This window comes from Chinchilla lanigera, unplaced genomic scaffold (genome assembly GCF_000276665.1).
Source record: "Chinchilla lanigera isolate Chin_1 unplaced genomic scaffold, ChiLan1.0 scaffold00031, whole genome shotgun sequence".
In the NCBI taxonomy this organism is placed as follows: domain Eukaryota; kingdom Metazoa; phylum Chordata; class Mammalia; order Rodentia; family Chinchillidae; genus Chinchilla; species Chinchilla lanigera.
Window position 1 is genome coordinate 9,193,732 of NW_004955432.1, and position 24,007 is coordinate 9,217,738.

A 24,007-nucleotide genomic window follows, 5' to 3' on the forward strand; every position below is an offset into this window, starting at 1 on the left:
TTTATCCACACATTACTGGACACTTAGGGTGTTCCACCTTTAATGTTACGGTGAATAACATGTATCCTTTTGAATCTGTTTTCAAATATTTCAGGAATATATTTAGGATTGGGAATGGCTGACCACATGGTAATTGATGAACAGGTTTTTGAAACACCACCATACTATTTTCTACAGTGGTTGTACCATTTTACATTTCTAATCTGCAATGTATAAGAGGCTAATTTTTCAGTTGTACCAGTACCATCTGAAGTCACTATTCTTTGATCATTAAATGTATTTGGTACTTTTGCCAAAAATCAATTAACTGCAGATGTATATATGGGTTTTCTTTTGGACTGTTAATTCTATTCCATTGGTCTGTACACTTATCCTTATGTTAGTAGCACAATGGTTTTTTTTTTTCTTTTTTTCTTTTGAGACAGGGTCTTGTTATGCAATCAGGCTGTCTTTGAGCTCACTTTGTACCCCAGGCTGGCCTCGAACTCGCAACGATTCTCCTGCCTCAGCTTCCCGAGTGCTGGGGTTACAGGTGTGCGCCACGACGCCCGGCTCCACAATGTTTTGATTATTTGAGTACAGTAGTATGTGTTGAAATTGGGAAATGTAAATCCCTTAACTTTATTCTTTTTTCTTCAAGATTGTTTTGACTACCTGAGGCCCTTTGCAACTCTATCTTTTACATTGCTGCACAAAAAGCTGTTAAAATCTCGTTACAGATTGCCCTGCTCTTGTAGGTTACTTTGCTAGTACCAATAGCTCAATAATATTAATAATCTTAACCCTGAACATGGGGTATCTTTCTAATTAATTAAGTCATATGTTCCAGCAATGTTCTGTATTTGCAATATATAAGTCTTGAAGTTCTTTTGTTAATTCCTGGTTATTTTATTCTTTTAGCTGTTTTTTTTTTTTTTTTATTTTAAAGAATAAAAGAAGGATAACATAATAATAGGGGGGACTTAGCAAATTACAGACAAAATGGTAGGAAATTATCAATGGTTATCGTTTTACATATTATTGTCTACAAAATAGTTTCTCAGGAAAACAAATAGACAAATAATAGTGAGTTACAGACAAAAGAGGTAGATTATCAAGAGTTGTTGTACTATACTTTGGTATCTTCAAAGTGGCTTCTAAAGAAAATAAATAGAGCTATACATGAGTGACCTATTGAAAAATCATTAACTATTCTCAATGGTTGTTGTAGGAAACACATAATAATAAACAGACATCCATTTATGAAATAGGATAGGAACATTACAAACTTTACACAGTTATGGATAGATTAGTAGGAAAATATCAATGGCTGCTGTAATACGTGGTGGTATCTTCAGAGTGGTTTCTCAGGAAGACAGAGATATGCAAGAGGGACCTATTAAGGAGTTACAGCCTAAGGGTTGTCAAAAATAGCATATTACTTCCTCACCAGTGTAGCTGTTATTTTAATGTATTTCTTAATTTCCTTTCTGGATTACTCATTGGTGGCAAATAGAAACATGAACTGCCTTTAGTTTGTTGAACTTTTATCCTATAACTTTCCTAAATCAATACATTAGATTGAGTAGCTTTTTAATGGATTTTTAGGGTCATGTCATTGGCAAAGAGAAATAGTTTTACTTTTTCCTTTCCAACTTGGATGACTTTGGTTTTTTTTTCTGGTCTAACTGCTCTGGCTAGAACTTCCAGTATACCATTAAATCACAGTGCCTAAATGGCATTCTTATATTGTTCTTTATAGAAGCAAAGTTTTAAGTCTTTTACCTTTGAGCATGATGTTAGCTGTTGGTCTTTCATAAATACATTTTATCATGCTAAGGAAATCCTTTCTTAGTTTTCTGAGTTTATATCATGAAAACATGCTAGATTTTTTTAATTTTAAAATTTTTATTAGTACACATTTGCAAGGGACTACTTTTTTTCATAGTTATCATTGTATTTAGATTAACATACTTGAAGTTGTTCTAATCTTTTCCTAGGTTTCTCCCTTGTCTCATTTGTCGTTCTGAAGATATTACCTTACCTCTTTTCTAAAACTATTCAAATGCAGCATAAAGTACTTGTCTAGGACAGATCTTTCTATCAAATTTAAATTCTATTCTTATTTTTTACTACCTATGTAGTTCTCTGCTTGAATCAAGAACAGTTACTTATTATGGAAAATAACTTTATGTCTTGCTTGCAAATATATTCAGTTCTTTTTTCCTTCTGTTCTCTCCCATGTCTTCTTTGGAATTAAAATTTACACAACTGATTAGCCCTCAAGTTTACCTTTGACACCATTTCCTATTCTTAAAAATTTCATATAAATTCTTTCCCTATCCAATTGCTAATTTTTTTAATGATAGCATTACTGTTTCTTCTGTAAAAAAATGAGACAATGAGAGTGGAAAGGAAACAAGTACCAACGAAGGGTTTTGTAACTGAAACTGTATAAACACCATTGGGATATAGGGACTGAACAGAAAAACAGAAGTAAAACAACATAGTACAGGAATAACAATTTCTGCCTCTAGCATCTATGGTAGGTTTCAAATAGATTTTGTGCATTTAAATGACTGTAAATAAGATATTCAAGCAAACCTTTTTTTCAACTTCCAAAGGAAGTCTCACATCTCTTCTTAGGAAAAGCTGTGGCGTTTCTCTTTGGGGATCCAAATTAGTCAGTTCAGCAAGTATTTCTGGCCAGTCATGAACATGTTGCAAAGGCTTATGATAAGGTTTAAGCTGAAGGCCTGAAAAACACCTTTTCTTTTACAAATGGTAATGTAAAAATAAATCAATTATATCAACGCATAGAAACTCTACATTCAACTAGCTCTACTAAAGTACCAAGTATATATAAAGCTCTAAATTTGAATCGTTACTTAATCATTATTACTACCTAATTTATAGATAACTGCTTTTAGAAAGATAACTGTAATTCTTAATTACATTACAGCCTATTCAATTACGACATGATGAATATAGTGTTAAAATTACTAAAATTCAACCATTAGATAACCAACCACATCAGTCATTAATTGTGTACATTTGTATAATACTGGGACAGATCTACAGTGACATTAGGTTGATTTTAACTAAAAAGGTTAGATAATAAACTAATATAAAGAAAGCATCTATATTATTTTGAGGTTAAGACAGAAAAAAAAGACAAATTGTATGAGCCATGTTTAATGGAATTGAAATAAAATGCCATCACAGGAGAAGAAAAATTTGGGCTCCTACAACTTACAGAATGCTTTGAAAAAAGCAAGGAAGGGGGCCTAGGAACTTACCTGTTTCAGCAGTTTCAACACTAATAATTTAGATAAAAGAGAACACAGTTATTATTTTAACTTTAAATTTAAACTCAGTAATAAATATGTTATACTGAAGTTCACCAACCTACTCCCAAGAAGGAATAATAAGGTTTGAACAATAAAATAAAAAAACTTTCTTACTAAGGTTTTCTGAACAGATCCAAATAGTGAAATACTGCTGAGTTTCCTGAGAGAGACGCATGCCTTCCATTATCTGCTGCACTGTGGTGTTATTTCCGTGCTTCAGTTCAACAGAACGGTATGATCCATCCATTCTGTAGATTCGTACTTTCTCATACTGGGACAAAAAATAATAACGAATTATGCAACCTGCTTAAAAATTATGTATCACACACATGAAGATACTTTACTTTCAACTTCATATCCTTCAGTATAGATTTTTCTTTTCTTTTCCTTTTTTGAGACAAGGTTTCACTATATAAGGACTGGCCTTGAACTCACTATGTGGAGTAGGCTGGACTTGAACTCAAAGAGATATCCCTGCCTCAGTCTCCAGAGGGCTGAGGTCACAGGCATGTGCCATCACAGCTAGCTCTAGTAGAGATTTCTAATACAGAAAATATAAAAAAAACTTTCAAATGAGAACTTGTTGAAAATACTTTTAAAACATTTTACTTCCATTATTCATAATTTCTAAATTATCTTCTCTATAGTCAATGGTTCCTTAGTTTAGGAAACTAAGGAAAATGGCTTTTTAAAAAATACTGAATTCCAAATTGACAGGATATTTCAGTTTTTAAAATGGAAATGTCATATGGGAGATTTAGATTTGAATCTAGTGTTAGTCAAGTACCTCATGAGTTTAGCAGGCCATAAATCATACTGAAGAAATATGTACCAGTAATAACTTGTAATAAAGATAAGTCTACAATGGAAAACCTTGCAGGCAAAAGTTGTAGAACAATGGATTTTGAGCCATTCGTTCCCTCACTTCAGAAAACCCCAAAGTAGTGGCAATTCTCAATAGATATTTATTGTGGGAAACATCTGATGCTTCTAAATAAGTTCCAAGCCAACTCATTTTACTTTTTTGGGGAGAAAAAATCACTTTATTCTAATTAATTGAACTAATATCATTACAACTGCTGGTTTAAGGAGGGCACAGAGATATCTGGCCCAAATATAGACAATCTGGTGACTTCTATATGGCCAATACACCCTCTTCCATCACCATTCTGAAGCTATAATGAGAGGCTGAATTTAATGATTATACACTTTCATTAGTAGCTACGTTTCTGTGCTACAGTAACTTGGTTGGGATTGAATTCCCAGTACTCCAACGTCAACTTCCTGATTACTCTGTCTGCAATTCTGCACTGCCTCAGCACTTCATAGAAACCATCACAGAGCTCAGTGTTGGGCTGGTACCACACACTCCAAAACCTATTTTATCTCAATGAGAAGGGCCACCAGAGTCTTCTTTCTGCTACAGCAGCTGGGTTTCCTGAGGCTCCTGGTAAGTGGCGTCTGGCTTTGAGGGCTTACCACTGCCTCCCTTGCCAAAGCCGCCAGATATGGCATGGCTCAGCATGTGCCCTGAGCAGAGCTCACAGCCACCTCCGCTGCAGTGGCAGCCATCTGGGCCATCACACTGGGCTCGGAGAGCAGTAGCAGGCGAGCCCACCATAGATAGCTAGGCCGCTCCCTGGGGCAGGGCTGCTGGGGCTGACCTGGGTACCTGTCTAGGTGCAGCGCACATCGCAGGGGTCAAGCTGGCAGGAAAGGCCGCACAGGAAGTACAGCTTGGCTTCTACAAGGCATCCCTGGCAAACAAGAAACGTCTGGAAACTCAAAACTCTGCAAAGACTCTTCCAACTCATTTTAGATCAAGGTACCTAATGCCTTTTATCCACTCAAAATATAAAAATTATCCCAGAAATAAAAATGTGTTATTATTATAGTTAGAAAATAAATTGTAATGAAGTAGAACATAAAGGTGCTTCTATTTATTTCCTTAACTAACTGTTATATGCACTTGGAATACTGTTTTGACAAAATGTATATGAGTGAGTTTGGTATGTGTATGAGTCTTCAAAGACAGAGATGATATATTCCTTATCATTTCACAACAGTTAATGATAAACTCTAAGAGACATTCAACAAATACTTATTGTCCTGATGGAGACCACTGCAAAGCAGCTGAGTAGAATTTAATATGAACCAATTGGCTTTCCATGTTTACTTGTGAGTTGCCCAAAGCCTAGGCACCTTGTCTGAAGATGGGCAGTTAACTCATAGGAAGTGAACCTCTGTGAGTTCACTGCTGAGGCCTGTACTGGCCTACGAAGCTGAGACGCCTCAAAAGACAAGACAAGGCCACAGCTGAGGATGTCTGGCTCCAGCCCCAAAATTAAAAGGAGACTGCAGCTGCAGGCTCACAATCCTACAATAAATGCCAGCCTAAAGATAAGGTAGTTCTCTTGACATAATTTACTACTTGAAAAAGTATTTCCCAAAGTCCTGCAAGATTCCTGCATTTTCTTTAGTATCCTCCTCCTTTGTATGAAAACAAAATAAATAAGGGGCCCAGAAAAGTTCTCTGTCTTAACCCAGAGATTTATGAATTCAGTTAGAGGGTTTGGAACCTCCTGGGGCCCTAAAACCATTTCAGTTGTCTCATTTATTTAAGCCTTCGCTGTCCACTTGTTTGGGAGATTAACCTGATATTGTCCAGTTGATGGTGATGTCTGAAAAGCAAAGATATCTGAGTTATATCTGTTGGAATTAAGTTTTCATTATTTAACTGAGGGCACAAATCTTTTTATCTCATTTATAAATTTTAAAAGTTTTAAAAATTGCTGATAATTTTATTACCACTACAACTTTTGGGTATAACTGAATTCCTTCTAATTATTAGTTCATTTCTACACGTCATTAATTAAACGTTATACTCTTTTTAAATACAATATTCTTTTAACAGCTATGCACGCCCAGCATTAGATTTACGAGTTTATTTTGGTATAATAAGATGAAAATACCAGGTTGAATTAGCAGAATTTAAAAAATCACTTACTTTACTTTTATGAGGAATAAAATAAGGTGGTTTTTTTTTTTTTTTGGGTGTTTTTTTGAGACAAGGTCTTGCTATGCAGTTGAGGCTGGCCTTGAGCTCACTTTAAAGCCCAGGCTGGCCTCAAACTTGCAACAATTCTCCTTCCTCAGCCTCCACAGTGCTGGGATTATAGATGTGTGCCAAGGAAAATAAGTTTGTTGTTGATTAACTTGATGAGACTAAATAAAAAACTGACATGCAATGCTATCATTTATAAATAGAAGTGTTGCTTACAAAATCTAACTAGAGAGAAGTACTTCAATAAATAGGCTGGAATTATTTGGAATCAACACAGCAAGTATAGTCACGTGACACTTCAAGTTTTGGTCAATGACAGAAAAACATAAATGACAGTATATAACATATACTAGGCTAGGTATATAGGTGGCTATACCATTTTGGTTTGTGTAAATACAGTCTATGGACAAAAAACCACCAATTGATGCATTCCATAAAATGTATTCCATTTTTTTGTTGTTGTTTTTTTTGTTCTGGGAATTGAACTCAGGACCTTACACTTGCCAGGCAGGTGTTTGTGCCACTGAGCTATATCCCTGGCCCCTATATTCCATTGTTAAGTGACACATGACTACACGGAGATTATATTGGAAATTAGATTTATTTATTTATTTCTGTGTGTAAAGGGGATTGAACCCAGAGCCTCATGCATTCTACCAATGATCTATATTAATTATATTAATTTTAATATTACATTAATATTAATTTTATATTAATACTAACTGTCCAGAAAGCTTTAATTATTTTTCCAAGTTTTGTTTGGTTATGCAGCAAATGTCCAAATATTAGGAATTATAACAAATTTAATACACACGAATTCTAATAATGAGGTTTTATGGTAGTAAAGAAGGAATTTATCCTTTTCTTGCTAAAGATCTTCAAATTATCTATCAGTTTAATACTATGTTTGGCTCTCGATATTTATGAAGATAATTCTTACTGGTTTGTTAAGGGCCTCCTTCAACAACTTTGCTGCTTCTTCCCAGTTATTTTGTTTGTTTTCTTCACAGATATTTAGTGGGGATCTTCCTTGTTGGTCTGTTATGTGCTAGAAATGTGGAGGGGAAAAAGGAAAAAAGATATTACAAAATATATGCTATTCTAAGGAAGAATGTCATTCAATTAATCAAAGTTTCAGTATTAAGTGAATATTAATTATACTCAGTACATATAATACTTACACAAGAATTGACAAAGACAAAAGACTCAAGGATTAATCAATGTGGTTATTTTTTTAAGTTCTGATACAGATACAACAAAGACAATAATGGTTTTATTTCTCTTATGAAATATTTGTTACAACAAATTCTAGAAAATGAGTAGAAAAATTTTTCCTTTTTCAAGACTTTTTTTAGAAGTACAATATAAAATGAAGAGGCAAAATTTTATGTATGTGGAGAGCAGTAACGGTTACATGATAACATGGGTGTACTCAGTGCTGACTAACCATGCACCTAAAAATGGTTAAACTGTAATTTTTTTCTTTTTTTCTCTTTTTGAGACAGGGTTTCATTATGCAGTTAAGTTGGCCTTGAACTCATTTTGTAGCCCAGGCTGGCCTCAAACTTGCAGCACTACTTCTGCCTCAGCCTCTGGAGAGCTGGGATTATAGGCATGAGCCACCATGCCCAGCCCTAAACTTGTAAATTTTATGTGAGGTACATTTCACAATAATAAAAATTTTAAATAATTTATGTTTAAAAGCATAGCTCATATATGATTATTATTCTATAACGTGAAATTTTTATTTTTCAGCTGACCTCTTAACCATAATTGAACACTTTTGTGTCATTATTTATTATTTACTGCTTAAACATTAAAAAGAGAAAACTGGAAAGTAACTTACTCGGTCAATTTCTGGATGGCTTAGAAGAATCTGTACTATTTCGGCATGTCCTCCTCTAGCAGCAAAATGCAGAGGAGAACTCAGCTGTCCATTTAAAAGGTTTGGATTGCACTTTCCTTTCTCTAATAATATGCGAGTGGCCTCAACTTTTCCATACCTATAAAAAAGTAAAGCTTACTAAAAAAAATCATTTGAAATGTTTTAAGAAAAATCCAAATTTTAGGTGTTATTTGAAAGAGATTTCTCTGGGGCAGAGAAGAAAGGATTAACAGACTAAGACACTGATGTAAAAGTTTCCAATGCTTAGGAAGTTTTTATTAATTATTCTAGTTCAGGGGCTGGGGATTTAGCTCAGCGGCAAAAGCCCCTGCCTGGCAGGCGCAAGGTCGTGAGTTCGGTTCCCGGTACCGGAGAAAAACCAAAAAAAAAAAAAAAATTATTCTAGTTCAATTAAATTGTTTCTGTCCCTGGTCAACTGAGAGAAAATGTACTCTGGAGCAGATGACAGAGAAAACATGTGATACAAACTACAAAGGTTGTATTTAGGGAGGTATAATTTTTAGTCAAAAATAAGTTCAGGGGGCTGAGGTATAGCTCAGTGGTAGAACATGTACTTAGCATGTGCAAGACCCTAGGTTCAATCTCCGAGCGCCAAAAACCAAACAAACAAACAAAAAGACTCAATTAGGAGGTCACAAACTTAAAAGAATATTTTACCTTTAGGCCTGGTTATGATTTACAAAATAGGCCCAAAGTCAATTCTGCATGTAGTTGCTATATTAGGCAATGTGGATGACAAAATATATAAGATACATGGTCCTTGCTCTGAAGGCTTGGATTAGTTAGATAATTTTCTTAGGATTTAAGCAACAGTTAACAAAATCAGGGACTTCATATTTGTTAAATCCAAATTCTTTTTTAAGAAAATCAGCAAAGGTATGATTTCAGTCTAAGATAACCCTTAAAAATGTTATGGAAGAACAATTTAAACTGGCTTTTTAATAGGAAATAACTGAAGAGGTGTGTAGAATGTATTTTAACATTTTTGTTTCTTTTATGGGACTTCTCTCATTACCCAATTTCGTCCCTGTTTATGTTCCTCTTTTTTCTACATAGCTGGAAACAGTTTAAGGAGAGGGATGGTATTACTGAAATCTAAAGTGCCTTGTGCATGAAAAGTATGGGACCATATTGTTTAGTGGGCAACTGGAAATGCAGGGTTGGTATGTACAAGGGGAGCCAGTCAAATCCAATGTAATAAACACTGAAAGAATGAATAAAGGACCTTGGATTCTGCAATGACATTTAATAGTTATTAATGTAACTATTAGCCTAATGTATTTTGCCATGCCTAAGAACACTGTTACTACTTTTTCCATGGGGCAGACATTGTAATTGTGACAGCGGCACATGTACAGTACAGTAAGTCCCTGATGCATGAATATTCAAGTTGCAAATTTTCACAGGTAAGAACGGACCTCATATTATGAACATTTATAGATGTGGACAAATTGCAGAAGTAGCTCACATGTCTGCCAGACATTGTCACAGTTGTGCTGCTCTGTGTTTACTGTAAATATGATAGTGTATGGTAGTAAAGTGCTCAATCAGAGCCCGGAAGCAAGAGGAAAAGCAGTGCTGAGGCGGAGGGGCTGCTAAGAAGTGCAAAGGAATAACCATGGAAACAAAAGTGAAAAATAATTGAGAGTGAATCAAGGCGAAAAGATGGTAGATGTCACCTTCTTAAAACATGAACTGTTCAACCACTGGCGCAATTCTAAGGAACAAGGACATGGAATGTGTGAAGTTTTCTTTTGCTTTACACCACATACTTGTACCAAAGGTATGTAAGACTCACTTTGTTGGACTTACGAACAAATATGATTTACAAACATTCTCCCAGAGCAGAACTCGTTCGTAAGTTGGGGACCTACTATCATCAAAAGATCAAAACAGAACGTTCAGAGGGCAAGCGTGGTAGAAAAAGTAGAATAAGAGTACTTGTTTGATAAGAAACAATATTTACTACTAAAAATTCATTCTTTCAGTAAAGAAAAGAGTAAATAATTCATTTACCAGCATGCATAATGAATAGGCGCCCAGTGGTCACTATCTAACTGGTTGACTGAAAACCTCTCATTGAGCAGACGGCTCAGTAATTCTGAATCTCCTTCACAGGCACTTCGATGGAGAGGAAAATCATCTACCCATTGTCGTTCTCTAATCATTAAAAAGAAATTTTGAAAATACAAACAGCATTATTGAAGTTTAAATTGTTTCAAAACAAATATGACACATCTATGAAATCTATGTATTACTGAGCTAAACAATGATTAGAATGCATAGGTATTATGCATATAATTTTAAATAATATCTTAACATTAGCTTTTAAGTTTAAAGGAGAGCAACATGTAATAAAACCAAAATAGTACTTGTCTTCTGTGACACTGCTCATGCTTCTCTGCCATTTTTCCTGTTTGGGAATTTGAATTTTTGAGTAGTCTGGGGCTCCTAGACCAAAGTATGGGTTTATTACCACTTTATCTACCTAGAAAGGCAAAACAGAAACAAAAACAAAAAATCCCGTAAGAACTTTAGATACTTCACTTTCATATACATAGAGGATGGATTTTATCTTAATGTTTATAATTAATAACATACCTATTCATCTCAGGAAGAAAATTAAACTTGAGATGAAATATCTTTTGAAACCAGAACTAAAATTCAATTCTTACCCGATTTGTATACTGAAGATCTGACCCAAACAAAGGGTTATAAATACAGGTATCTGCTTTCTCTAGGGCTAACATTTTACTCTTTATTTCTAGTGCACTATAGCCCATATGCAGTGAGTTTTCTGTTTGACCTGATTCAGAAGCATATGCAGGGTTTATCACATTAGTTTTTATCCGATCAAGAGGAGAAGGTCGGAACAAAGCTGGAATAAAGTGAGATTGGGCATGGCGTTCATCTAGCCACCTGGCAAAATAGAAAAAAGAGGTAGTAGATGTATCTGCTCAAAAGTAGAAATGCAAAAAAAAAAAAAAAGAAGACCACTATCTAACTCAGGTATGTGATATTTTCTAATACTATCATTTAGATTTTTAAAGTTTAATTAGTTTTCGTTAGGTACTTCATTCTGTTAATGGACAGCAAAACAATTTTTAAAAATATATGTGCTATTACAATAATAAAAATTCCTTTTAAAGAAAATGAAATACTTTAAAAATTTAAACTACCGAGACATATTTAACATTAGCTCTACTGTTACAGAAAGATTAAAGCAGAAGAAGTGAAAGGAACTTATTAAGAGAAATTAAATACTAATCTAGTTTTATAACAGAACAATGTTAATACTTCAGCTAGGGCAGCATTTATTTGTGAACAAACATTCTATAAGCAAACCAGACAATCTTGTCTTAAGGATTTTCCTTTTTATACTATCATACCAGGGGTGCTTTACTACCACCGACCTGTATCCGTACCCCTTATTATGTTTTCTGTTTTAAGAGAGGGTCTCTTAAGTTGCTGAGGCTTAGAACTTGTGATCCTCCTCCTCAGCCTCCCAAGTAGCTGGGATTACAGGTATGTGCAACTGCGCTGGGCAACCATTTCTTAATATATGTATTATTTCCATTATTTTGTTCCAAAAGTGTCTAGATCTGTCAGACTACTTCAACTATTAGCATGTACTTGCTTAATTAAAAATATTTTAATGCCATTTCTTACTTATCCAAGGCTATTAACATCCTTGCTGTAAGTGTTGCAAAATGAGTACTGGATTCACTACAAACTCGCATAATATCTTGTAAGCAGTAAAAAACTGGGCATCCTGGTGAATATGTATATTTAGTATTATCTGAAAAAGAAAAATTAAGAATTATGCCATCATTTTACAGGTTTAGAACTGCATGCTCTTCATTTTTAAAATACATGTTTTTTTAAAAAGCTTGCTAAGTATAATATAAATTATTAGATTTGGAATTACAAGGCCTGGATTCAAGTGATGGCTAGCTCTATTACCTTGTCCACTTAGGTGCATTTAGAATCTTGAAAGACTACAGAAATTGCTTCCTTTTTGTCTTCCTCAACAATGTTGCAAACTTGAAAGATTTCCAACACTATTTAAATATTCAACAATATTAAGTTAAAAACACCTGGGAAAATGTATCTGGAATGCCAGAGTTGACTAATTAAAAAATGTAAGTACTGTGAAGCAGCAGGCTAATGGGATGTCTATGGTGGGTCATTAATATACCATCAGGATTATTACTAACTTAGGCCAGTAGATAATAGTTTCAAAAATGATTTCACATCTAATATGTCATTGAATTCTTCCTGCGTTGTGAACCAAATGGGGTAGGTGACAACACTGTCCCTATTTTACAAATAAAGAATTAATGCTCAAAGTGATAATTAGCCTAAAGTCATAAAATTAGTTAGCTACAAGGTCTACACTGAAACTTACTACCTTTTCTATTATTCCATTATATCAAAAGTTCAACTTAAATTTTCACATTAGATCTACATGCTTTAAACATTACCAAATACTACTACTGGGCTCTAGAACTACTACTGACATTTTCTTTTTTTTTTCAGTTTTTTTCTGGTACTGGGAATTGGACTCAAGACCTTGCGCTTGCCAGGCAGGCGCTGTGCCCCTGAGCTAAATCCTCAGCCCTATACTACTGACATTTTCTTGTGGACAGTAAAAGACAGGCTCTGATTGTAATATGTTAATTTTCCAGAATACTTAAATATCTACGACTACTCTAACTATAGCATCTCCTTTGGAAAAAAAAATCCCTTATTATAACCTAAATACTTTACCTCCTCATTTCTCTACCCTATTTTCAAAAACTAATATGAAAACATTACTGTCCAGCTAAGAAGCCAATACCCTACTTTGAAGTTAAACATTTCTGATTACGAAAGATTTTCTTTCTTCTATTAACTTAAAAACATATTCTGCAATAGTAACTAACAATAAGTAGCTATTAACACAAATTTCTTGATTCCTGAATTTTTTTTAGCCTTTATAAAGATTGATAAGATTGATTAGAACTTTACCTTTGACAACTGATGGAACAATAAATAACGCTGCTTCTCTGCCTATCTTCTCTCCTTCCAGAGGAAATTTCTTCATTAGTAGCACTCGCTTCCCTAAGCATTACAAGAAAGTCAGCAAAGATAAAAATGGTCTTTTTTTTCCTTTGGTCGTTCTGAGACAGGGTCTCGCTATGCAGTTCAGGCTGGTCTTGAGCTCACTTTCTAGCATAGGCTGGCCTGGAACTCACAATGATCCTCCTGAGTGCTGGGATTATAGGCGTGTGCCACCACCCCCCGGCCCTTAAAAATGGTCTTTTAAGTCTTACAAATTACCTTGAGAATTAGAAAATCAATTTTTAGGAGCTAGAGATACAACTCAATGGTAGAACTCTTTTCTAACATGGGCATGGCTCTGGATTTGGTACCCAGCAATATGCACATAAACACAAACGAGTGAGAACAAATTTTAAAGGCAGCTTATTAAGGAAACTGAAATAATCTTTTCATATGCACTTATAAAAACTGTTAATACATAGTCCTCTGTAGATAACAAATAGAGTTGTGGTTTGACTCACTAGAAGAGAACTTCCTGTGCCTAGGAAGGAAAAGTGTCCTCCTAAGACTGAAAGAGCAGCTTTCAACATCAAGGCATCCTGTACCATCCTCATTCAGCTGGTATAAAGTTGGTGAAAATTTTATTAAATTCTGAGCTCACTGAGGATAATGTTATACTGTTATCTCAAAGTCTTCAATATTTATTAGCTCTTCTTTAGACAAAGCTTTTTTTTTTGTTTTGTTTTGTTTTCCGGTACTGGGAATTGAACTCACGACCTCACACTTGCCAGGCAGGTGCTGCGCTGCTGAGCTAAATCCCCAGCTCCTAGCTCTTCTTTAAGCATTCAACTTCCTGTTCAAATTCAGTTTTTAATTAAAATATTAGATTACAAACTATTGTTGTGAACTATAACCATCCTTCTTAGTCTATTTAACTCACCCCACTGGGTAGTAAGGGTGCAGTAATGACAACATGTAAGTCTTGTACTCTGTCACCTCTTGTTCTCTCCTTTGCCATGGTATTTATCAACCTTTCTTATCTCTTCATCCCAGGAAATAAAACAGCCAGCAAGTGGGATGCTTTTGTACACAAGGAGATAAGATTTTAAGCAGTTTTATTTCTCCATAAAATATCAGTCAATATTCCATGATTTTTAAGGCCTATTACAGCTCCCAAAATTATTTTATAATTGGACACATACAAAATGAAAGTGTTGGCCACAGAATAACATCCTAATAAATTTCGAGCATTACTTCTTTTGCCTGTCTTGAGGTCTTGTCCCCACCTGATCTTTCCTGCACCACCATAGCTGGCTAGTTTCTGTAACTTTTGACTGCTTTCTGCTTCTTAGGAGGCTATGGCCTAAGAAAATGGATCACACAATCTGAATCACTTTTATAGACTGATAATCCATTATCTAATATTTTAAATGGAGCTTCAGTTTTTTAGGGTTAATACTTCTACAATTCAGTTTGGCTGCTGAAAAATGTCTTCTTCCTACAGCAAAAAAACCTTCTGCTACCTGCTAACTTACAGGACTTTCCCTAACCCATGAATAGTAACTTTCATTTAGGTATGAAGAGAACCTTGCCATTTCCTCTGTCCTGGAGTACAGAACTTAAAAATAGTAGTTCAAAGGTACTTCTCCAGAAAACTACACTTCTAATAAAAGTAACTGGTACCTCCTTTCTCTCCCTACTGAACAAATCATTAACACTATGATTTATTTAACTGCATTTCAAGTTTTAAAAATTGTAATTTTTAAAACTCCTTACTTTTTTACCTCCTTACTTCTTGAAGGAGTTTATAGATTAAAAAACTATCTTTTGTAAGTTTGTCAAATGGAAAGAAACAGATTGAATCTAATTTATTTTTTAAAGATATCTTTTTTTACAAGTATTGAAAGCAAAAGACAGTAAAAAATTAAGAAAGAAAAGTTTCATACCTCTGATACCCTGGTTTGAAGGAGAAATTGGTTTGGTGGTTTCTACTACATAATCCAATATGCCTTGTGTTATTTCACTGTTGCCTTGAAGTTTAGTTTCCAGCAAAACTTTCTTTCTTTTTTTTTTCTGTCCTTCAATGGGAACTTCATGCAACAAAATCTTAAATGAAAAAAGTAACATAAACAGAAAGTTTAAGATAAAATGTACTTCTTATGGAATACCAAAATAAGCTAGTAGCCTTTCTCAATCCTCCCTATATATTAGAATAACCTGAGAAGCTTAATACCAAAATAATTACCAATAATTGGTATTACCAATAATACCAATGCTGAGCTCCACCTCAGACACAGTAAATCAGAGTATCTGGGCCCTGGAGGCCTGGTACTGACTGCTCAGAAGTTCCCCAGGTGATTCTACAGTGAGCCAGGACTGAGAAATGGGAAGCTAGAGCATCCCTGACGCACAAGCCTAAAAATCCCTGCAGCACTCTTCAACAGGTTTCAGATATCTTATTAAAGCAGTTTTTGGCAAAAGGCTAGGAAAATTAGATTAGATTAGAAGTATTTCATAGTGCTTGGAGTCTGCTGCATAAAAAAGATAATTCAGTTACGGACATAGTTTTGCTTCAATTACGTTTACTATTGTATGTAAAAAAAAGTGCACTGCTACTGAACTATACTATTGTATGTAAAATAATTCAAGACTATACAACAGTAAATTTCATTGCCTAAAGCTTATTTAAAGGTAAAAAGATCATTCAAAATGAATTGTTAAAAATTATTTGGGAAAATAACCAAGAGCAATGCTTATTTGCACTTTATAACTGGCTTTTTTGCAGTCTTTTAATTTTTGAGAACCATTTATTAAATTGTACTTAAACCTAAGTATATCAAACCCTAAGAACACCTCAAACAAGTTCTTTTTCTATTATATGCAAATAAATAGCAAACAGTCAAAAGGCACTAAGCAGAAAAAAGACATAAATAGCTTGTCAATAAAAATTTACAGCATAGTTAGGTTTTATATTTTTTGTTTTGTTTTGTTTTAGTTTTTGTCTTTTTTGAGACAGTTTCACCATACAGTTCAGACTGGCCTTGAACTCACTTTGTAGCTCAAGGTGGCCTGGAACTCTGTGATCCTCCTGCCTTAGCTTCCAGAGTGCTGGGACTACAGGCATGCGCCATCACGCCCAGAGGCTTTGTATGTAAATAGCAGTACACAATGACATTTAAGGGTAGAAATCAAACATGATTAAATTTTCTTACTTCATATGACTTAGCTCTGTATTCCCGAGAATTGAGACTGGCAGTATTCTTTGGACGAATAACAGCAACATATGCATCTTCTATGTTTTCTGGATTTCCCATTGCTTTATAAAACAAACAAAAAATTCCTTGAAAGATTAATGATACAACTGGTGGCAAGGTAAAAAAAAAAAATAGTGTTACAATCCAACCTGACAACTTCTATTTCCACATGATCACTTTGAAAAACAATTTAAAATGTTGATTTTTTATATCTCAGACTATAGAGTACCTAACAGTCAGAGATAATATTGGTTGTATCTTCATCAGTGAGCTATTAAAAACCTTACCTTATGATTTAAGATTTTTTTATACTTTTAAAAAACTTTTTATGTTAAAGGTAAAACTTTTAAAAATGGGCACACATAATTTCACAGATAGCCTCAGTGTGTATGTGTATATGGGGTGGGGGGGGAATGGGGAATGAACCCAGGGCCTTTGTACCTTTAGCCCTTTTTATTTTTTGTCTTGAGACAGGGTCTCACTAAACTGTGAAACTGCCTAGGCTGGGCTCAACCTGGCAATTCTCATTCCTAGGCCTTCCAGAGTCTGGGGGTTTCACCAATCTTACATGCACAGTAAGAATCTGCCCCCAAGGCTTAAAAAAGTGACATGATTATGTAATATCTTGCAAGTTATGATTCAAAATATTTAGAATGGAACACTTATTTCCCATAAATTACACAAGTGAATGTTACATTAAGTTTGGAAGCTGCAAATAGGTGCAGCTGCTTTGTATTCACTTAACTCACTACAGAATCTTTTTCAAAGAGAAATTTTATTGTTAGATATCTGAATAAGTGGAAATATGGTTTAGAATTTGTTTTGGAGGTACCTATCACAGAGCCAAAGCTTTGTGGTCAGTTAAATCATCAGCAGCTCTCTGATGATGAATTAAGAATCCCATCAATTCCCCACATGGTACATTTTTTCCCAAATATATTCATTGTGTAGTTGTATGTGTGTGTTTATCTCTATATATTTTTCTTCTCAAACTAAACTAATACTTTTCTAAACTAAGTCTCCATGGGGCAATTTCCAGTTAGTAAATTTTAATCACACTTGTGGTTAATAGTTTTCTTCATTAGCACTATTACTAAGTTTTTTATGGTTAGAGTAGAATGCTTCTTTTTGGTTGAAAATCTTTTATATTTTTTGTAGTTTCTCCTCAGTTATATTTTAGCAAACTTTTAAAAGAACATCAAGCAAAGACCTCTGCCCTAGCCACGCTGACGAATTCTTTTCAATTTTTTAAAAGCCCATTAGGCATTAAAATGATGTTCATGTTTAATGAGCTCCAACTCTCAAGAGAGAAAACAGACCATTTTCAGGAAAGGGTTTTGAATGTTATTTGGAAGGATACAGAGTGATTTATTCTGTTTGCTCAACTGCACTTTGTCACTTTGGAGCCATTAATTCAATTTTCTAAATAATAATTTTAAAATACCTTATGACTAAAAAATTTCACTAAAAAGAAACTATTTAAAAACCCAGTAACTTTTAAATAGTCACTTTAAATAGTGACTGTTATTTACTTAAAGCATTTTAAATCAATTTTGGTCTAAGACCGTAACAATTATTAAAATTATTGTACAAAAGTTTTATTTTAAATCAAATAATGTAATTTACTTTAAAACGTTTTAAATTCCACACATTTTCTTTGATGCAAGTCCACAGAAAGTACAAACACCTCTATCAGGAAAACAGAGCAAGGGTAAATAAACAACTAAATGGTGACTCTCAAACTTCTAGAAAGACAAGAGCAGGCTAAGCCAATAGCTCGAAGGAGGGAGAAAATTGTAAAGATCAGAGCAGAAATTAACACACTGGAGACTAAGAAAACAATACAAAGATTGCATGAACTGACAAGTTGGTTCTTTGAAAGATTAAATAAAATCGACAAACCCTTAGCTAACCTTATCAAAAAAAGGAAAGAAAAGACTCAGATCCACACAATTAGGAATGAAAAGGGTAAAATCACAACAGACCTTGTAGAAATCCAGAAGATCATCTATATTTACTTTGAGAACTTGTGTTCTAGTAAGACAGAAAATGCACAAGAAATGGACAAATTGCTAGATACATATGAATTACCAAAGCCAAATCAAGAAGATATAAAAATCCTAAATAAACCACTATCAATGAAATCAAAGATGTAATTAAAAATCTACCAACAAAGAAAAGCCCAGGCCCTGACAGATTCACTGCTGAATTCTACAAGAAATTTAGAGAAGACCAACTACCACTACTTCTCAAAAACTTTAACAAAATTGAAAGGAAAACAGTATTCCCAAATGCATTCCCAGAAATAAGCATTACCCTGATACCAAAAAAAGAGAAGGGCCCCAACTAAGAAAGAGAACTACAGGCCAATCTCCCTCATGAACATAGATGCAAATATTCTCAATAAGATACTGGCAAACAGAATGCAACAAATCATCAAGAAGATTATACACCATGACTAAGTGGGATTCATCCCAAGTATGCAGTGATTGTTCAACATATGTGAATCAATAAACCTACTACATCATATTAATAGAGCCAAGGACATAAACCATATGATCATCTCAACAGATGCAGAAAAGCTTTTTTACAAAGTCCAACACACCCATTCATGATAAAAATCCTATAGAAAATTGGAATAGATGGTCTTCATCTCAATCTGATAAAAACCATCTATGACAAACCAACAGCCAACACCATACTGAATGGACAAAAACCGAAAGCTTTTACTCTAAAATCAGGAACAAGACAAGGATGTCCACTGTCTCCACTCTTATTCAACATGTCATGGAAACTTTAGCCAGAGTAATTAGATACAAGTAAGAAATAAAAAGAGTAACAATACGAATGGAAGAATTTGAGCTATCATTATTTGCGGATGACATGATAATTCTACACAGACGACCTCAAACACTTCACTAAAAAATGGCTACATTTATTTTATTTTATTTTTAGTTTTAAAACTGCTACATTTAATAACCAAATTCAGTAGTAGCTGGATACAAACTCAACAGTCAAACATCAATAGCCTTGCCCAGGATTACTTTTGCTATTCTATGTCTCTTCTTGTTCCAGATGAATTTTAAGAACATTTTCTCTAGATCTGTGAGGTATACTAATGGTATTTTGATCAGGATTGCATTAAATCTGTATAACAGATTTGGGAATATGGCCATTTCACAATGTTCATTCTTCCTATCCACGAGCAAGGAATATCTTTCCATTTTCTGAAATCCTGTTGTATCTCTTTTTTCAGAGTGCTGTAATTTTCACTATATAGATCTCTGACTCCCTTTGTTAGACTGATTCCAAAGTATTTCATTTTGGGGGATGCTTTTTTTTTTTTGGGTACTGGAAATTGAACTCACAACCTCACACTTGCCAGGCAGGTGCTGTGCCACTGAGCTGCATCCGCAGCCTTTAGGTGCTGTTGTGAAGGGTGTGGTTTTCCTAATTTTACTCTCAGTGAGTTTGTTGTTTGTGTAGAGGAATGCTATTGATTTTTGAGTGTTACCTTGTATCCAGCTACGCTACTGAATTTGGTTATTAAATCTAGAAGTCTTTTGGTGGAGTTTTTGGGGTCTTCTATGTACAGTAACGTCATCTGCAAACAATGACAATTTAACTTCTTCCTTTCCTATCCTTTTCCCTTTTATTTCTCTCTCTTGCCTAATAGCTCTGGCTAATGTTTCCAGAACTATGTTGAACAGGAGTGGTGATACTGAAAATCTTTGCCTTGTTCCTGATTTTAAAGCACAGCTTTTGTCCATTTAGTATGTTGGCTGTTCATTTGTCATAGATGGCTTCTATCAGATTGAGGTGGAACATCTATGCCAATTTTCTGTAGGGTTTTTATGGTGAATGAGTGTTAGGACTTTATCAAAAGATTTTCTGCATCTGTTGAGATGAACATGTGATTTTTGTCTTTGGCTCTGTTGATACGGTGTATTACATTTATTGATTTGTGAATATTAAGGCAGGAGGCATCACAATCCCTGACCTGAAGTTATACTACAAAGCTACTGTGGTACTGACAGGAAAACAGACCTGAGGACTGTTGGAACATATCTGAAGATGCAGATAAAACTACAAATACACTCAGCCACCTTATTTTTGACAAAGGGGCCAAACACGTTCACTGTAAGAAAGATAGCCTCTTTAATAAATGGTGCTGGAAAAACTGGCTTTCCACATGCCAAAGACTAAAACTAGACCCATGCCTATAACCATGCACTAAAGTAAAGTCAAAATGGATCAAAGATCTAAATATTAAAAAAGAAACACTACATCTACTGGAACAGAAAGTAGGTAGAAATCTCGAATACGCAGGTATAGGCAGAGAGTTCATGAACAAAAACCAAACTGCATGGGAAATACTTCAAAGAATCAACAACTGGGATTTCCCCTTATTGAAAAGTTTTAGCACATCAAAAGAAATCACCAACAGAGTAAAAAGAAAGCCCACAAATTGGGAAAAAATTTTAGCCATATGTTCCTCAGACAAAGGACTTCTATCTAGACATAAAGAATTAAAAAAAATAAGGCCCCCAAAATTTAAAGACCCATTCAAACATGGGCATGTGAGGTAAATACACACTTCTCAGATGAAGAAATACAAATATATGAAAAAATGTTCAACATCACTGGTCATTCAAAAGATGCAAATCAGAACAACACTGAGATTCTATCTCACCCCAGAAAGAATGGCTATCATCAAGAAATCAACCAAGAACAAATGCTGGAAAGGCTGTGGGGAAAAAGGAACACTTCCTTATTGTTGGTGGGAGTGTAGACTGGTACAACCACTGTGGAAATCAGTGTGGAGATTCCTCAGAAAACTAGGATTACAGGTCCCATTTGACCCAGCTATTCCCCTTCTGGGAATCTGTCCAGAAGAATCGACAACATCACAGCACAGTGATATATGTGCACCCATGTTTATAGCAGCACAATTTGTCATAGTAAATCTTGGAAAAACCCACATGCCCATCAGTTGGATAAAAAAGATGTGGTATTTGTATACAATGGAGTTATTACTCAGCTATAAAGAAAGATAAACTTGAGGCTTTTACAGGTAAATGAATGCAGTTAGAGACCATATTCATAAGTGAAATAAATCAGACTCCCATGTGTAAACATCATATTGTCTCCCTAGTATAAGACACTGAAAGAATAAATAAAATCTGACAGGTACAACAGATATAGTGAAAGGGAAAGAAACTGCTCAAAAGGAAAGAACAACTTGGATGGGGGAAAAGAGAAAAGAAAAAAAGAAAAAGGAGAAAAAAATATATATATACAAGATAGCTAAGATAATTGTACTACTAATTTCTATCGGTTTATTGAAAGGAACAGTTAATGCCTAATTGTTTGATCAACTTTGCATGCCTATATCCAGTAATCTGAACAACTATTTTGAAGATAAAACATGCAATATAACAACTACTGTTCATTTCCTGTCATCTTGTTTTGAAATTATGTATAGTTTTTTTAAAATTCTCTTTAAAAAAAAATCAATAGCCTTCCCATACACGAATAACAAACTCACTGAGAGAAACTAGGGAAATAACACCTTTCACAATAGCATTCAAAAACATGAAAATTCCTAGCAATCAATCTAATGAAAGATGTAAAAGACCTCTACATTGAAAACTATAGTATTCTGAAAAAGGAGATTGAAGAGGATATCAGGAAATGGAAAGATATCCCTTGCTCTCAGGTAGAAAGAATCAAAACAGCAAAAATAGTCATACTTCCAAAACTGTTATACAGATTTTATACAATTCTGATCAAAATTCCAACAGCATATCTCACAGACATAGAGAAAACAATTGTAAAATTCACTTGGAACCAGAAGAGACCTAGAATAGCAAAGGCAATTCTGGCAACAAACGCAAGGCAGAGGGCATAATGATCCCTGACTAGAAATTATACTATAAAGCTACTGTGACAAAAACAGCATGGAACTGGCAAAACAAACAAAGACTCAAAGATCAATAGAACAGATTAGAAGATGCAGAAACAACTCCAGACATACTCAGCCACCTTATCTTTGACAAAGGTGCCAAACACATTCACATGAAAGAAGGTAGCCTTTTTAATAAACGGTGCCGGAAAAATTGGCTCTGAACATGAGAAGGATTGAAACTGGACCCGTACCTTTCACCACGCACTAAACTAAATTCAAAATGGATCAAAGATCTAAATATTAAAATAGAAACATTAAATCTGCTGGAAAATAAAATAGGTAAAACTCTTGAAGACATTATGAATAAAACCCCTACCACACAGGAACTATCACAAAGAATCAAAAACTGGGATCTCATCTTATTAAAAAGCTTTTGTGCAGCAAGAGAAACCACTAACAGCGTGAAAAGACAGCATCCACAATGCAGGAAAGTATTTAGTAGCTGTTCCTCAAAGGATTACTATTGGGAACATATAAAGAATTCAAAAACATCAGACCTCCCAAATTTAAAGACCCAATGCAAAAATGGGCCTCTGAGATGAACACACACTTCTCAGATGAAGAAATACAAACAGCAAATAAATATATGAAAAAATGTTCAACCTCACTGGTCATTTGAAAGATGCAAATTAAAACAACACTGAGATTCTACCTTACCCCAGTAAGAATGGTTATCATCAAATTAGTAAATAACAAATGCTGGAGACGGGGTGGGGAAAAAGGAATGCTTCCCCACTGTTGGTGGGAGTGTAGACTGGTGCAACCACTGTGGAAATTAGTGGGGAGAATCCTCAGAAAACTAGGACTAGAAGTCCAATTTAACCCAGGTATTTCCCTTCTGGGTATCTTCCCAGAAGCATTAAAGATATCGTACCACAGCAATATTTGTACATCCGTATTTATAGCAGCACAATCTGTAATAGCTAGATCTTGGAAATCACCCAAATGCCCATCAATCAAGGAATGGATAAAAAAGATGTGGTCTTTGTATATAATGGAGTACTACTCATTGTAGTACTCTTTCATAAAATAGTTATCCTTCATAAAGAAGGATAAACTGGAGGCTTTTATAGGTAAATGGATGCAACTTGAAACCATACTCATAAGTGAAATAAACCAGACTCACAGACCATATTGTTTCCCTAGTGTGAGAAGCTGGGAGAGTAAATAAGATTCAAAATGTACAACAGATAAGTGAGAAGAAACTATTCAAAAGGAAAGAGAAACTAGGATGGGGGAAAGGAGAAATGAAAGACGGGAAAAGCAAAAAAAAAAAAAAAAACAACAACAAATATATATACACACATGATAGTTAAGATAGTTATACTAATAATTTCTCTCAGTTAATTGAAAAGAAAGGCTTCTGCCAATATTCTTTGGACAATTAAATGCCTGTATCTCGTACACTGAGCAACTAATTTAAAGAGAAGAATATGCAATGTA

General features: G+C 34.5%; 1 protein-coding gene across 2 annotated transcripts in view; it reads right to left on the bottom strand.

The window, feature by feature from the left end:
* Positions 1–24,007, bottom strand: part of Krit1 (KRIT1, ankyrin repeat containing) — a 51,270-nt gene that overhangs the window by 25,054 nt on the left and 2,209 nt on the right. For both annotated transcript variants that reach the window (XM_005388010.2, XM_005388011.2), the window contains exons 2-12: positions 16,555–16,658; positions 15,289–15,448; positions 13,310–13,402; positions 11,969–12,098; positions 10,975–11,218; positions 10,672–10,787; positions 10,316–10,459; positions 8,240–8,396; positions 7,334–7,441; positions 3,444–3,600; positions 2,584–2,735 (exon numbers count right to left, since the gene is read on the bottom strand). In XM_005388010.2, the coding sequence (XP_005388067.1) occupies positions 2,584–2,735; positions 3,444–3,600; positions 7,334–7,441; positions 8,240–8,396; positions 10,316–10,459; positions 10,672–10,787; positions 10,975–11,218; positions 11,969–12,098; positions 13,310–13,402; positions 15,289–15,448; positions 16,555–16,656 (1,563 nt within the window). In that variant the 5' untranslated portion in view covers positions 16,657–16,658. The remainder of the gene's footprint in view (positions 1–2,583; positions 2,736–3,443; positions 3,601–7,333; positions 7,442–8,239; positions 8,397–10,315; positions 10,460–10,671; positions 10,788–10,974; positions 11,219–11,968; positions 12,099–13,309; positions 13,403–15,288; positions 15,449–16,554; positions 16,659–24,007) is intronic.